The 17,801-nt window shown below is 48.6% G+C and overlaps 1 protein-coding gene across 3 annotated transcripts in view; it reads right to left on the bottom strand.

Annotated features, from left to right (window-relative positions):
- Positions 1-17,801, bottom strand: part of USP35 (ubiquitin specific peptidase 35) — a 44,365-nt gene that overhangs the window by 3,823 nt on the left and 22,741 nt on the right. For all 3 annotated transcript variants that reach the window (XM_072133974.1, XM_072133973.1, XM_072133972.1), the window contains exons 3-8: positions 17,212-17,347; positions 16,546-16,675; positions 16,062-16,163; positions 15,379-15,537; positions 14,911-15,104; positions 11,750-11,843 (exon numbers count right to left, since the gene is read on the bottom strand). In XM_072133974.1, the coding sequence (XP_071990075.1) occupies positions 11,750-11,843; positions 14,911-15,104; positions 15,379-15,537; positions 16,062-16,163; positions 16,546-16,675; positions 17,212-17,347 (815 nt within the window). The remainder of the gene's footprint in view (positions 1-11,749; positions 11,844-14,910; positions 15,105-15,378; positions 15,538-16,061; positions 16,164-16,545; positions 16,676-17,211; positions 17,348-17,801) is intronic.

Genomic DNA, 17,801 nt, shown 5'->3' with positions numbered 1-17,801 from the left:
GATCAAGTATATCCTGCTAGGTTGGTTACTATCAATGACATTACTTATACTGTACTAATTTTGTACTGTGGAGATGCACTCACTATTCTGCTGCTGATGCAGTCACTGTGTACATACAGGACATTACTTATCCTTTACTGATCCTGAGTTACATCCTGTATTATACTCCAGAGCTGCACTCACTATTCTGCTGCTGCAGTCACTGTGTACATACATGACATTACTTATCCTGTACTGATCCTGAGTTACATCCTGTATTATACTCCAGAGCTGCACTCACTATTCTGCTGCTGGTGCAGTCACTGTGTACATACATGACATTACTTATCCTGTACTGATCCTTAATTGCATCCTGTATTATACTCCAGAGCTGCAGTCACTATTCTGCTGCTGGTGCAGTCACTGTGTACATACATGACATTACTTATCCTGTACTGATCCTGAGTTACATCCTGTATTATACTCCAGAGCAGCTCTCACTATTCTGCTGCTGGTGCAGTCACTGTGTACATACATGACATTACTTATCCTGTACTGATCCTGAGTTACATCCTGTATTATACTCCAGAGCTGCACTCACTATTCTGCTGCTGGTGCAGTCACTGTGTACATACATGACATTACTTATCCTGTACTGATCCTGAGTTACATCCTGTATTATACTCCAGAGCTGCACTCACTATTCTGCTGCTGGTGCAGTCACTGTGTACATACATGACATTACTTATCCTGTACTGATCCTGAGTTACATCATGTATTATACCCCAGAGCTGCACTCACTATTCGGCTGCTGGTGCAGTCACTGTGTACATACATGACATTACTTATCCTGTACTGATCCTGAGTTACATCCTGTATTATACTCCAGAGCTGCACTCACTATTCTGCTGCTGGTGCAGTCGCTGCGTACATACATGACATTACTTATCCTGTACTGATCCTGAGTTACATCCTGTATTATACTCCAGAGCTGCACTCACTATTCTGCTAGTGCAGTCACTGGATACATACATGACTTTACTTATCCTGTACTGATCCTGAGTTACATCCTGTATTATACTGCAGAGCTGCACTCACTATTCTGCTGCTGGTGCCGTCACTGTGTACATACATGACATTACTTATCCTGTACTGATCCTGAGTTATATCCTGTATTATACTCCGGAGCTGCACTCACTATTCTGCTGCTGGTGCAGTCACTGTGTACATACATGACATTACTTATCCTGTACAGATCCTGAGTTACATCCTGTATTCTACTCCAGAGCTGCACTCACTATTCTGCTGGTGCAGTCACTGTGTACATACATGACATTACTTATCCTGTACTGATCCTGAGTTACATCCTGTATTATGCTCCAGAGCTGCACTCACTATTCTGCTGCTGGTGCAGTCGCTGTGTACATATATGACATTACTTATCCTGTACTGATCCTGAGTTACATCCTGTATTATACCCCAGGGCTGCACTCACTATTCTGCTGCTGATGCAGTCACTGTGTACATACAGGACATTACTTATCCTGTACTGATCCTGAGTTACATCCTGTATTATACTCCAGAGCTGCACTCACTATTCTGCTGCTGGTGCAGTCACTGTGTACATACATGACATTACTTATCCTGTACTGATCCTGAGTTACATCATGTATTATACCCCAGAGCTGCACTCACTATTCGGCTGCTGGTGCAGTCACTGTGTACATACATGACATTACTTATCCTGTACTGATCCTGAGTTACATCCTGTATTATACTCCAGAGCTGCACTCACTATTCTGCTGCTGGTGCAGTCGCTGCGTACATACATGACATTACTTATCCTGTACTGATCCTGAGTTACATCCTGTATTATACTCCAGAGCTGCACTCACTATTCTGCTAGTGCAGTCACTGGATACATACATGACTTTACTTATCCTGTACTGATCCTGAGTTACATCCTGTATTATACTGCAGAGCTGCACTCACTATTCTGCTGCTGGTGCCGTCACTGTGTACATACATGACATTACTTATCCTGTACTGATCCTGAGTTATATCCTGTATTATACTCCGGAGCTGCACTCACTATTCTGCTGCTGGTGCAGTCACTGTGTACATACATGACATTACTTATCCTGTACAGATCCTGAGTTACATCCTGTATTCTACTCCAGAGCTGCACTCACTATTCTGCTGGTGCAGTCACTGTGTACATACATGACATTACTTATCCTGTACTGATCCTGAGTTACATCCTGTATTATGCTCCAGAGCTGCACTCACTATTCTGCTGCTGGTGCAGTCGCTGTGTACATATATGACATTACTTATCCTGTACTGATCCTGAGTTACATCCTGTATTATACTCCAGAGCTGCACTCACTATTCTGCTGCTGGTGCAGTCACTGTGTACATACATGACATTACTTATCCTGTACTGATCCTGAGTTACATCCTGTGTTACACTCCAGAGCTGCACTCACTATTCTGCTGCTGGTGCAGTCACTGTGAACATACATGACATTACTTATCCTGTACTGATCCTGAGTTACATCCTGTATTATACTCCAGAGCTGCACTCACTATTCTGCTGCTGGTGCAGTCACTGTGCACATACATGACATTACTTATCCTGTACTGATCCTGAGTTACATCCTGTAAATCTTTTATTTTATATAAAAGTAAAAAACATAACAATAATAAACATAAATAAAGCCATAACTTCTGGCAAAAGAATTACAAAAGAACAAATATAAACGAAAATAAACTTACAAAACCTCCTGGCCCAGCCACACACACACCACACACTCAGCATGAAAACAAACAAAACCCTCACCCATTCCCACCACCTAATAATTTTTTTTTTTTTTTTTTTTATATCGAAATACACAGCAAACTACACATAAATAAATAAATAAACAAGAAATAACAATGAATATAATGGAAATAACATTAATAACATTAAATAACATAAAATATAACTAACTAAATCCCACGCCCATCACCCTCCCCCCAGACACTGGTCTAACGTCCAAAGTTTGCGCTATATAGTCCAGACCAGTGCCCGGGATCATATTGTCCAAATCCCGTCCACCCCCCCTCCCAACCTAACACCCTAACACCAACACCCCAAAACCAACCAACCTATATACACAAGAACTATAACTACATAAATACACACTGTACACAAAATACAAACACATTAAACATATCAACATATAACAAACCAACCACATAAAGCCCAGGTTCGGCGCCTGCAAGCCCTACATCACTATAACCTCAGATACAAAACAAAAATCTACAGTGTCAGCTTCAGCCCAACACCAGGAGTGGAGACGACAGACTAAGGGACACTAAAGGAGAACCCCCTCCAAAGGAGAGAGGCCCTCCCCGTGCCCAGCCTCTCATACTCCAGAGAGCGCACCTTCACCAGGTCACCCAGAATGTTCCTAACCACCTCATCCACCGGGAGGATTTTACGCTGCGTCGATACTAAGCACCGTGCGTTCCACGTGTGGTACCTGACCACTAGACTAACTAGGAATAACGTGCAGCGGTCCCGGCCACCCAGGCCTCTGAATGCTCCATAGGCCCACTCCGCATAGGAGAGACCGGCCAACCCGGGCCAATGGATGGAAGCGCCCACCCGGTTGTACACCTCTGTGTTAAAGGGGCACTGAAGCAGGAAGTGGTCCATGCTCTCCAGCAGGCCACCGCACTCCTCCCGGGGACAACCCCTTTCCTCAGAGCTCCTACACTTCAGATTGTCCCTCACACACAGCTTTCCATGGAAGCAGCGCCAAGTCAAGTCCCAAAACTTCAAGGGGATCCTGATGGAATTCAAAAGACCTAAACCCACCCCCAGATCCCGACTTGGGCAATCCCTGAGGGCCAGAGGCTTCTGGAAATGGGTCAACAGAACCCTTTTGTCAAGGATTTTCCTCGACATGGTCCTGATCTCCCACATTCCCAGACCCCACCGGCGAATCACCTTCAGAACCGGGGTAGCGTAAGCCGGAAGATGCCCATGTGGTGTGCGAAGATCCTTCACTCGCCCTCCTGTCTCCCATTCCTGGAAGAAAGGCCGAAACCATCCCCTGCAGGAGTATACCCACGGAGGAGCCCTCTCTTTCCAGAGGTTTGCTACATTGATCTTAAGAAAGGTATTCACTAGGAACACCACAGGGTTGACCATACACAACCCTCCTTGTCTCCTCGTGCGGTAAGTAACCTCCCTCTTGATAAGGTTCAGCCTATTCCCCCATAACAGCTGGAAGAACAGACTGTAGACCCGAGTCCAGAGGGGTTCTGGCAACATGCACACACTGCCCAGATATATCAGCAATGGGAGCAGGTAAGTTTTAATCAAGTTCACCCTTTCCCTGAGGGTCAAAGACCAACCCTTCCACTGGTCCACCCTCTGAGCGGCGATCTTAAGCCTGCCGTCCCAGTTTTGCATGGGGTAATCCCCCTGGCCAAATTCGATGCCGAGAACTTTGGCAGAGTCTTGGGGCCCTGGAAGAGTGTCCGGGAGATCAAAGCCTGGATCCCCCTCTCCCAGCCAGAGACTCTCACACTTATCCCGGTTGATCTTGGACCCAGAAGCCTCTGAGTAGCGGTCAACCTCTGACATCACCCATTGCGCCTCCCCTCTCGAGGACACAAAAACAGTGACATCATCAGCGTACGCTACCACCCTTAGAGTGGCTTCCGGTGCCGCCTGGTCCATCCCGACTCCCACCAACGGCCCACGATCAACCCTCCTAAGGAATGGGTCAATCGCGAACACGTATAAAAGTGGGCTCAGAGGACAACCCTGGCGAACACCAGACCCAACCTCAAAAGAGCGGCCAATCCAACCGTTCACAAGCGGGAAACTCTCTGCCCCTGCGTACAAAACCTTTAGCCAATTGACAAACTCCCCCGGCAGGCCATACCTCAGAAGGACAGACCAGAGGTACTCGTGGTTAACCCGATCAAACGCTTTTGCCTGATCCAAGGACAGCAAGTACCCCTTCCAGTTACCAGCCCTGCCCTGCTCCACTGCCTCCCGAACACAAAGCACAGCACTAAATGTACTGCGGCCTGGAACAGAGCAGTGCTGGGTCCCCGAAAGGAGCCGGGGCGCAAACTGCACCAGCCGATTAAACAGCACCTTTGCCAAAACCTTTCTGTCCGTATTGAGAAGCGCTATGGGACGCCAGTTCTCAATACGAGATCGGTCCTTACCCTTTGACAGGATGATCAGGGCAGACCTCCTCATTGACTTCGGCAGAGCGCCCGAGGAAAGACACTCATTGAATACCTCAGTCAAGAGGGGAACCAAGGCGTCCTTAAAGGTCTTATAAAACTCAGATGTTAAGCCATCCGGACCCGGCGATTTCTTGAGGGCGAGCCCTTCAATCGCCCGGCTGACTTCCTCTTCCCTGATCATCTCTGTCAAAACATCAAGAGAGGGGTCTACTCCTGGCTCAGGGACAGTTTCAGCCAGGAAAGCCGACATCACATCCCGATCTAGATCCTTCCTGCCCAAGAGGTGCGAGTAGAAGGATCTGACGACCTCCAGAATCCCTGATCTGGACCTTTTCAGGGATCCCGTACTGTCAACCAGTCCCGTGACAACTTTACCATTCACTGACATCTTGCAGTTTCTGTAAGGGTCGGGCGAGCGGTATTTCCCGTAATCCCTCTCAAAAACCAAAGATGCGTGTCTATCGTACTGACACCTCTTCAGCAAGGATTTCACTCTTGAGATGTCTTCACGACTACCTCCAGTCGAGACGAGATGCTCGAGTTTCCTCCTCAGGCCCTGATACAGGCGGTACCTGTCCAGGCTCCTGAGGCTCGAGAGCTGGCGGAAGAATCTCGCCACCCTTTTCTTGAGCATCTCCCACCACTCTGACTTACTGCTACAAAGGCCCAGCAATGGTTCTTGGCTCTGAAGAAAGTCCTCAAAGGATTGTCTTATCTCCGCTTCTTCCAGGAGAGACGAATTGAGCTTCCAGTAGCCTCTTCCCATCCGGGGGGTCTCTGTAACATTCAGAGAAAACAAAATTAGACAGTGGTCGGAGAACTCCACCTCAACAACGGACACTGCTGAAGAAATGGCTTCCTCCTTTAAATAAAACCTGTCTATTCTAGACCTGCAGCTACCCCTATAATAGGTGAACCCCGCGTGGCCTGGGGTGTGCCGGATGTGGACATCCACCAGGCGAGCCTCACTAGCTATGCTATTAAGAGCGACGCTATCATAAGTCAGCTTGTCTCTGGAACCTCCCCTATCCTGGGACCTCGTGACAGCATTGAAGTCCCCTCCAAAGACCACCTGCCGACTTGTAAAAAGGTAGGGCTTGATCCTCATAAAGAGACACTTCCTGTCCCACTTGGACTGGGGACCATAGATGTTAATTAGGCGCAGTTCTTGTCCCTTCATGAGGACATCCAGGATCAGGCACCTCCCCATTTCTAACTCAATAACTCGTCGGCATTCTACCGGTGCGGTAAAAAGGACCGCCACTCCGCTATACGGCTCGGCCGCAAGAGACCAATAGGAAGGCCCGTGTCTCCATTCCCTCTTAGCTTTAAACACGGCCGCCAAATCTGGCAGCCTGGTCTCCTGCAAAAATAAAATGTCGGCTTCAACACGGCCGAGAAAATCAAAGGCCGCAAATCTAGCCGCATCAGACTTAATGCTGGCGACATTAATGGACGCCAGCGTCAACGGAGTGGGTGCCGCCATCATGAGTGATTAAGTTAGACGGCTTTTTTCTTACTATTTCCCTTCCCCCGACTCTCCTCTGAAGATGAAGCCTTTTCCCTTTTCCCTTCAGAATTGGGGCAACTTCTCTTTAACGAAATTGAGGTGTCCATGTTATTACTGGCCCCCAAGGACCCACCCGGACCACCCTCTCCTTCGTCCTTGTCTCCTGACTCTGAGTCAGTCTCCCACTCTGAGGACCCGGCTTCCCCAGAGGATAGAGACTCGGCGCCCCCTGCAGGCTGCTCCGCCGCCACCTCCAGAACCCCACCCTCAGCCTCTCCTTCCGAGGAGGCGATCTCATCGAGGGTGAGGAACCGGTTGGAAAGCTCAACCAGAGGGGAGGAAGTTTTCCCTTCCTTAGGTACCTTAGATACGCCGCGTTTTTTCTTTTTCTGCTTGCGCTTATTTTCTAGCCAAATCCTGTTATCCTCATCCATACTCTCATAATGGGAGGACGTGGAGGACATGGCACCTTTCTCGCGCTCCATCCTCCTGACCTCCTCATCCAACTCATCATCCCTCAGGGCCTCAGTAGCATGACCAGCCTCTGAGGAAGGACCAAGGGTCACCCCAGCAACCTGAGGCTTCCCCAGTTCTCTCCCTTTTTGTCTGGCTTCAAGCCGCCTCAACTGAGAAGGTGACTTATTCTTACTTTTCTTCACAGGCCCCTCAGCTCCTCCACCTCTGCTGGTACCTTCCCCAGCAGAAGCAACCTCATGGCTCTCCTCCACTGGGGTCACAACCGCATTGGCAAAGGAGCGAGGACAACGGCTGAAAGGGTGACCGAGCTCACCACACAGGTTACACCTAATGTCCTTACAGGATGCAGCGAGATGACCTAGCCCACCACACAAAGCGCACTTCTGCACTTGGCAGCTGGCGCTAAAGTGTGTGGGGTCACCGCACCTGTGACAGACCTTCGGCTGCCCCTGGTAGAAAATCAGGATTCTGTCCCGCCCAAGAAAGGCTGAAGAGGGAATGTGAGCGACTGTGCCGCCTGAACACTTCAACTTCATCATGAAGGTCCAGGCCCCAGACCAAATGCCAAATTCATCGCGGTTTTTCTGAGGTACCTGAACTACTTCGCCATAACGACTTAGCCAAGTCATGATGTCCATGCAAGAAAGTGACTCGTTACGGGTCAAAACGGTCACCTTCTTGACTGCGTTTTGGCGAGACACTGCTTGCACAACAAAGTCTCGCCATGCGGGCTCGTTCTTTGCCAGCTCATAATTCGACCAGAAGAGCTCTAAGCCCTCCGGCCGAACAAAGCTGACATCGAACTCCGGAGTACCATAAGGATGTATCAGGGCAAAGATGTCACTAGCCCTGAAGTTCATCTTCAGGAGGAGCTCCACCACCCTTGACCTGGGTGGGCATGCGTCACTGCCCCTCCAGCGAAGACGAACCACATTCCTACGGGAAGCTCCGGGCCCAGTTGTGGGTAAAGACCATACAGTCTCTCCCCCCCTTTTCTCTTGGAAGGCTGCCAGGCCATGCCTGTCTGTCCAGAAGGACAGATCAACCTCTCTCCCCTCTACAGTGATTGACTTTTCCCCTCTCCTGAGAGCCTCCAGAAGACGCCTTTGCAAAACGCTGTTCCCAGAGCCAGGAGACAAGGAGTTAACCCCACTTGCCCCAGCAGTGACACTCGCATAGCTCCTTATGGGAGCGGCCACCACTGGGGGTGCAGAAGGTCCAGCACGCACAACAGGATCACCCCCCTCAGCACCATTCACCACCCCCACATTCACCACACTATGTGCATTACTGCCTCGCTTCCTTGCATCACTCACACCAGCTGGGCCAGGAGGACCTGGGGTTGCCTCGGCGTCACTGGGCACTGGGGGTAGAGCCACCTCCATAGCTGATACAGCCTGAGAAGAGGCAGCTCCAACCCCGATCTTAAAGGTGCCCTCTGCCTCATTGGCATTAACCCCTTGTTGTCCAGTAGTTTTTTTAATATTTCTGCTCTGCTGCTCGCTGGATGCAAGAGGCCACTTGCCCTTGCAGACTCCGGACAGTCTTTTTGTGCCCTCTCCAGGGTCTGATGATCCAATGCAAAACAACACTTTTCCTGCGCCTTTCTCTGCAGGCTGTTCGGGATGCTTGGGAGGCGCCGCACCACAAGCCCCAGCAGCCCCATCACACTGCCACTGCTCACCGGAGCTAGATGCAGCCACAGTGCTAGGGGCCACAGGAGCCACCGCCACTGCCCCTGGCACCGGGCCACCCCCCCCTCCCACTGGGGGGCAGCGCACAGTACCAGGACCTGCTGGATCGCCCTCACTGTCCGGCCTTTCGGCCGATGCCTTCCCTGCACCATCCTTGCTACTGCAAACAAGGCTGGTGCTCTGCGCCATGATGGAACGTGGCTTTGCACTCTCCCCGCACCCTGGCACCGAGTCCACTGCAGGATTCGTGCTGGGCTGGGTTACGGGGCCTACACGACAGGCTGACACTGCTGCCCGCCCGGAGGAAACAGGGAGGGGACGAAACACCAGATTCACCTCCTGAGACGCCTTGGTCTTCTTGGGTCTCGTCTTCTTCCTCTTTTGGTCGTCACTCGGGATATCATCACCAAAGGAAAAGTTCTGGAGGTGAACTGGAGACTCAAGCTGACGGATCTGAGCCATTAGCGCCCCCCCCTGGCCGCTGTCATTACTTTCCTCCTCCAGGTTGGCAGAGCCGCAGCCTGATGGTAATGGCGCTTGCTCTGCAGGCAGCCTGTCGTGCGAGGCCTGCTGGTGTTGGTGCAGGCCACCAGACGGACACGGCAGGTCTTCCTCATCCTCCTCATCATCGCCATCATCCGCCTGGATCTGAAGCCCCTTCAGTTTTCTTAACTGCTCCTGGCGCATGTCATCAAACCGGGCATCATTCTCCAACTTTTCACGGAACGGACCGCTGTGCTCGCGGATTAGATGTCGCTTCTCCTGCAGAGCGGTGACCTCGGCTTTTAGTCTGTCTATGGTGGTAAGTAGATCAGACTTTTTCTTTCTCTGCGTAGCCACCCCCGCTAGGGCCACGGTCTCCCTTATCTCCTCCTGGAGCCTCCTCAGCGCTTTTCCAGCTTCCTCGTACTCACGGAGGTGCTCAGCAATCCGGGAGCCATAGATGGAAGCAGACTCCCGGGCCTTAAGATCACCCCATGCTTTTTGCACACCTCCGTGAGCACCCAGCTTTCCAGCTGAACCACCCAGCTTTCCCGCACATACATCCAGCTTTCCAGGAGGAGCACTCAGGCTGATGTCACTTGCCTTGATCTTCTGTGTTCCGGAGACCTTGCGGCTTCCCTGGGTCTTGGGGGTGGCAGCCGAGGTCACATCGCTGCGTCCTTGGCTCCGGGCAGATCTTCTTACACCCTCCGATTTGGCCGGTAACTGGCTTCTCCTGCCCCCCGCCGGCCTGGTCCGGGAGACAGGAGCCTGGGATTTTCCTGCAGGATTCATCCCACAGAACCCACTCCCTCCCTGGGGAGGAGAGAGCAGGCCTGGGTGGATGGAGATTGCTCCAGGTGGTGCAGGAGCTCAGCAGCACACAACCACACCCTTCAGTAGCTCACAGCAAAATGAGTCAGCACGAACTATTCTGCTGCTGGTGCAGTCACTGTGTACATACATGACATTACTTATCCTGTACTGATCCTGAGTTACATCCTGTATTATCCTCCAGAGCTGCACTCACTATTCTGCTGCTGGTGCAGTCACTGTGTACATACATGACATTACTTATCCTGTACTGATTCTGAGTTACATCCTGTATTATACTCCAGAGCTGCACTCACTATTCTGCTGCTGGTGCAGTCACTGTGTACATACATGACATTACTTATCCTGTACTGATCCTGAGTTACATCCTGTATTATACACCAGAGCTGCACTCACTATTCTGCTGCTGGTGCAATCACTGTGTACATGCATGACATTACTTATCCTGTACTGATCCTGAGTTACATCACGTATTATCCCCCAGAGCTGCACTCACTATTCTGCTGCTGGTGCAGTCACTGTGTACATACATGACATTACTTACCCTGTACTGATCCTGAGTTACATCACGTATTATCCCCCAGAGCTGCACTCACTATTCTGCTGCTGGTGCAGTCACTGTGTACATACATGACATTACTTATCCTGTACTGATCCTGAGTTACATCCTGTATTATACTCCAGAGCTGCACTCACTATTCTGCTGCTGGTGCAGTCACTGTGTACATACATGACATTACTTATCCTGTACTGATCCTGAGTTACATCCTGTATTATACACCAGAGCTGCACTCACTATTCTGCTGCTGGTGCAGTCACTGTATACATACATGACATTACTTATCCTGTACTGATCCTGAGTTACATCCTGTATTATACTCCAGAGCTGCACTCACTATTCTGCTGGTGCAGTCACTGTGTACATACATGACATTACTTATCCTGTACTGATCCTGAGTTACATCACGTATTATCCCCCAGAGCTGCACTCACTATTCTGCTGCTGGTGCAGTCACTGTGTACATACATGACATTACTTACCCTGTACTGATCCTGAGTTACATCACGTATTATCCCCCAGAGCTGCACTCACTATTCTGCTGCTGGTGCAGTCACTGTGTACATACATGACATTACTTATCCTGTACTGATCCTGAGTTACATCCTGTATTATACTCCAGAGCTGCACTCACTATTCTGCTGCTGGTGCAGTCACTGTGTACATACATGACATTACTTATCCTGTACTGATCCTGAGTTACATCCTGTATTATACACCAGAGCTGCACTCACTATTCTGCTGCTGGTGCAGTCACTGTGTACATACATGACATTACTTATCCTGTACTGATCCTGAGTTACATCACGTATTATCCCCCAGAGCTGCACTCACTATTCTGCTGCTGGTGCAGTCACTGTGTACATACATGACATTACTTACCCTGTACTGATCCTGAGTTATATCCTGTATTATATCCCAGAGCTGCACTCACTATTCTGCTATTGTCCTCACCTGGCTGTGCTCTAGAAACGCAAACAGATGCTGTAGTTTCATCATCAGGGGTTGGTTGCTGCTGTCTTGTAAACAGAGAACTGAATGCCTGAAACTGAGAACAAAAACTGAATTCAATCAAATAAGTTTACCCATTGCCAGTTTACCTGTTTGAATGCAATGGGTAATGCAGAACTACAACTCCCATCATGCCCTGAAAGGCTGCAGCAGATTGCAGGGAGAGCGGTCAGTCCCTTCCTGCTGGTAAAAATCATGATTCTATTTTCAGCAGAAGTAAATTGTCATCTAACAGTAAAATCGATGGACACAGAGCGAGCGTCCTCCCCCGGGGCCTCAGGCTGGAGGTTATTTAAAGGCGCATTGCGATTTATATATAGTTTTATAAGGAGGGGGTCTCATTTCTTTTGGGTGGTCCATTATCACAGGGTGAGATGAAATGGGGACAATGCAGGGGCACAATCCCAGATCAATTCACAAAGCGTCACCCCAATATTTTTATTATAATCTCAGCTCACGTATTTGTACTATACCGCCACATACTGCAAAGACGCTACAGGCATCCTACCATATAGAGACAGGATAATACTAACCTGCGCAGCCCATGTAATACCGCAATGTAATGCCAAGACAATAGATCCACACCGCCATATAGTGTCATAATAAACACTGCTAGACACAATCGTAAAAAACCATACCACCATATTATGCTGCAATATAAAGCTCACGTAATACCGTACTACATCTATACACCACATACACTAATTCAGCTTTGCCACCACAAAGAGCTTAGACAATATTGAGATTTACAGCTCATATACTAATAATACGGATCAGATATAAAAAAATGTTTGTGAGTAAGTTTCCGTTTTTCAATATTTTATAGTCATTCATTTTTTTATTTTTTCATTCCTGCTATCCGCTCAAATAATGGACAGTCTAATGGAAGATAGACCGGATACCAGAAAAACGGATACTAAAAGGACGCCACTGCAAGTCCATTAAAATCAATGGGAAAAAAATGGATCTGTTTTTAAAACGGAAGCCAAAACGCAGATGGGAACTGGCGCTAAGACGAAATCATATTTATACCGTAAAGCCAAGTTAATACTGCAATATGCAGCTCACATAATGCCACCTTACAGACACAAGCCCACATACCGGAGCCATACCGCCACGGAGAGTTAAGATAATGGGGCAGATTTACTTACCCGGTCCATTCGCGATCCAGCTGCGCATTCTCTGCGGAGGATTCGGGTTCTGCGGGGATTCACTAAGGTAGTTCCTCCGAAGTCCACCAGGTGTCGCTGCTGCGCTGAAGAGCATCGGAGTGCACTGAAGTCCACCGTCCTACCCTGGGTGCAGGTAAGCGCGTGTCAAGCAACACTTTTTTTTAAATGCAGCGGTTTTTCCGAATCCGTCGGGTTTTCGTATGGCCACGCCCCGATTTCCGTCGTGTGCATGCCGGCGCCGGAGAGCAACAATCCGATCGCGTGCACCAAAATCCCGGAGAAATTCAGGGAAAATCGGCGGAAAAACGTGATTCGGGCCCTTAGTAAATGACCCCCAATATTACGATATGGGATCCACATAATAAAACCATATAGTGCCAATACAATACTGTGATAAACGGCCCATATATTATCACTATACCGCCATAGAGTGCCACAAAGATACTGCCATATACAGCCAACATTATATCACCATACCGCCATAGAGTGCCACAAAGATCCTGCCATATACAGCCAACATTATATCACTATACCGCCATAGCGTGCCACAAAGATACTGCCATATACAGCCAACATTATATCACTATACCGCCATAGCGTGCCACAAAGATACTGCCATATACAGCCAACATTATATCACCATACCGCCATAGAGTGCCACAAAGATACTGCCATATACAGCCAACATTATATCACCATACCGCCATAGAGTGCCACAAAGATCCTGCCATATACAGCCAACATTATATCACTATACCGCCATAGCGTGCCACAAAGATACTGCCATATACAGCCAACATTATATCACTATACCGCCATAGAGTGCCACAAAGATACTGCCATATACAGCCAACATTATATCACCATACCACCATAGAGTGCCACAAAGATCTTGCCATATACAGCCAACATTATATCACTATACCGCCATAGCGTGCCACAAAGATCCTGCCATATACAGCCAACATTATATCACCATATCACCATAGAGTGCCACAAAGATACTGCCATATACAGCCAACATTATATCACTATACCTCCATATAGAGCCCTAGAGATACTGCCATATACAGCCAACATTATATCACAATACCGCCATAGAGTGCCACAAAGATCCTGCCATATACAGCCAACATTATATCACCATACCGCCATAGAGTGCCACAAAAATACTACCACATACAGCCAACCGCCATATTGTCCCAAGATATTGCCATATACAGCCAACATATCACAATACCGCCATAAAGTGCCACAAAGATACTGCCATATACAGCCAATGTTATATCACCATATTGCCATATAGCCCCAATATTGCCATATACCAGTGGTGGCGAACCTATGGCACTGGTGCCAGAGGCGGCACTCTGAGCCCTTTCTGTGGGCACCCAGGCCATCACCCCAGAATGAAGTTCACCAGACAGAACTCAAAGAATCTGCCTGCAGAATCTTCCTACAATGATAGGGGAATTTTCCCTCCTCCTTTCAACTTTGTTGGTGTCCTTGGGAGGCTGAAGGATTGAAAGTTGTCAATGTACAAGGAGAAATAAATTACTGCTTAAATTGCTGCCCTGGCACTTTGCAATAAATAAGTGGCTTTTGGTTGAAGTTTGGGCACTGAGGCTCAAAAAGGTTCGCCATCACTGCCATATACAGTCCATGTAAAACTGTCCTATAGTCCCAGTATAATACTACTATTAATGATCCATGTAATATATCCTAGCCTCAACAAAAAAAATGCAGTATCCCAAGCCAAATAATGTCCAAATGATACCTCCATACACTCCTGATACCTGTCCCCGGGGAGCCCTGATATGATGCCAATGAGGAGCATTTGTACAGTGTCCACAAGGCTGAGACTATCAGTAATGACGGAGGCCGTCACATGTCATGGTGGTCCCCATGGAGCTGATCTGTGAGGGTCACACTCACTCAGAGGCCATGAACAGGGCCTGCAGGATGCTGTTCATGTAGCAGGTGTTCCCCAGGTTGATGAGGCCGATCTTCCCCGTGTCGGACTTGGACACCAGTCGGGGGTAATATGGCGCCAGCTCGTTCTTCTGGGAGGTCCACGCGTTCTGGCCGAGAAGTTGCTTTATACGATCTTCATTGGGGACCGGTAGCTTCTGCCAAAAAACATCAGAGACCCCTCACATTACATGACAGAACCCTATACAAGGAGCATATAGTATATAGTATAATGGGGCACTGTGTGGGATCCTAAAAATTCCAAAGGTTTTGAGTGATCAGTAGTGAGCAGTAGTAGAGGGTGCATATATAGGGTGCACACCCTATCACTAGCCTCATGGGTGTTTGGCTGAGGCCAGTATTAGGCTACAGCGGGTTCATTTTTTGGGGTGACTATTTGATCACTGATACCCCGAGCAGTCATGTCCTCACCTTCACGGCTTCCATGACTGGTCCATACAGATCCGGATACCCGGAGAAGCGGAAGACCATGCAGTGGACCAGCTCCGCTACCTGCTCCAGGCAGCTGCTGGCCGAATTTGTGCTCTCGTTGGAGAGACAGGAAACCATCTGGGGGATGTGAGGAACGATCTGGAGGACAAGAAGTAGAGAAGAGGGACGAGTATAATATTACACTGTGTGTGTGCTTCATTCATGGGGTGTGGAGAACCCTCCCTGTACATAGCTAGTCCTGCTCTTAGCTAAGAAGTGGAGACAATTGTATCCAGTCTAGACAATGCTCTGTGAGCTAGGTACATCAGCAGCAGCTGCACAGTTTGTTACAATGTATCAGTCTGGAATACAGAATGTTTAGCTCACAGAGCATTGTCTAGGAAGGATACAATCTAGACAATGCTCTGTGAGCTACACACATCAGCAGTACCCATTGTATGACTGTTATTGCTGCAGTGTGACTGCACGGGGGCCAATACTTTTACACATGGGTGAAATAACTTCTGCTCCTAAAATATAATCTAAATTTTTTCACAAACCGTATGCAGCACCTACTCCCATTGGCAGGGTGACAAGAGAGTAATTAAAGGGTCATTACATTCCGCTATCATATTCATTACATCATCCGAAAATAAAAACAATGACATAAATGTGATTCTTACTAAGTGAAAGGCTTCGGGGGAGTGCTGAAAACTCAGCAGCATGTACCGCAGGACAGACAGCGCCGCTTCTCGGACCACCGGGTACAGCAGCTTTGAGAAGACCTGAAACGAGAGATGTCGATATCACACAAACCGGAAGGGGAGGTCTCCTTTAAGATTCTACCGTATTTCCCAGCATTCTACATTGTTCCTGTAGAGATGTGGAATCAGACCTTTGTGTTTGTTAGTAGCAGCAGGACTGTGATATATGGATTTATATTCCTGGATTGTACTAGGGCGTGTCCTCACACTGCTGTACTCTGTGCTCTCTCCAGCCAGTGTTAGGTATAGTCCCTGGAGAGATGTGTAATCAGACCTGCCCCTCTGTACATTTAGACCCCCTATATAATACAAGAGGATCTCTCTTACTCCCTATTAGGGGAAAACACATCATTATACCGGCCAGATGTCACAAAAACTACCAATATCTGCTGCGGGTTCGGACCTTTTGTATCTTTGCTAGAGAGACTTCGGTCAGGATGCTGAACTTCTTCACAGCGGCCAATCCCTTTAATAAAGCAATGATCCACTTGTCGATGTTCTTACCGAGAGGCCATGACACCCAGTCGATCATCCTGCAAGAAAATCACAAGAAATCCAGGAATTCAGCCTTTTCCCAAAATTTGGTGTGGACCCTGCGTAGTTTCCGAGTGATCGAGCATGGGTCTTCCTGGGGTGGAGTTCACATCTCCTTCACGTTTTGCAGATGTTAAAAGCATTTTCAATTAATTAAAATTTAGGGGCTGGTAACAAAAAATAACAGTAAATGCACCTCCCCCAGTGACTGCTGCACCCGGTCTCCACTGCACTGCACTTCCTGACACCACAGGAAACACTAGGTAAGACCACTCGGCCAATCAGTGGCTGAGGCGTGTCCCCATTCCAACCAGTGATTGGTCAGGTGGTCTCCCTTACCATTTCCTGTGCTGTCAGGAAGTGCAGTGCAGTGGAGACCAGCAGTAACATTTTATTTTGTTACTAGTCTCCTAGGAAGCCATTTTAAATATCATTGTGACTTGATTGAAAATTCCTTTAAGGAATCTGACGTTGACCACCGACCCCCCCACAAATGATGAGTCTTAATTTGTTCAGTCATGTGCCATGCCCATACCTGTTAATGGAGGTCATCATCTGGGCATCGGTCACACTGTCTGCATTGGCCAAATTTCTTACGATGCCGTCCATGAGCTGCAGGGGTATGTACTGCACCACGCTGGCCAGGGCATTGGAGGGAGTCTCCGTCTCATCTGCCAAAAATAATATAATACAGTATAATACTGCCCTCATAATACCGCCCCGGTGCGCCATGATTTCATTGCCATATATATAAAAAATACCACCATGTAATACCAAATTGTACACAATGGGGCAGATTTACTTACCCGGTCCATTCGTGATCCAGCGGTGCGTTCTCTGCGCTGGTTTCGGGTCTTCCGGCGATTCACTAAGGCAGTTCCTCCGACGTCCACCAGGTGTCGCTGCTGCGCTGAAGTCCGCCGGAGTTCTTGATCCTATTCCTGGTGCAGGTAAGCGTGTGTCCAGTGTCACTTTTTTTTTTTAAATGCGGCAGTTTCTCCGAATCCGTCGGGTTTTCGTTCGGCCACGACCCCCGATTTCCGTCGCGTGCATGCCAGTGCCGATGCGCCACAATACGATCGATTGCGCCAAAAACCTGGGGCAATTCAGGAAAAATCGGCGCAA

This window comes from Engystomops pustulosus, chromosome 2 (genome assembly GCF_040894005.1).
Source record: "Engystomops pustulosus chromosome 2, aEngPut4.maternal, whole genome shotgun sequence".
NCBI lineage: Eukaryota > Metazoa > Chordata > Amphibia > Anura > Leptodactylidae > Engystomops > Engystomops pustulosus.
Note: the sequence above shows the minus strand (reverse complement) of the source record. Positions and strands in the feature narration are given on the sequence as shown.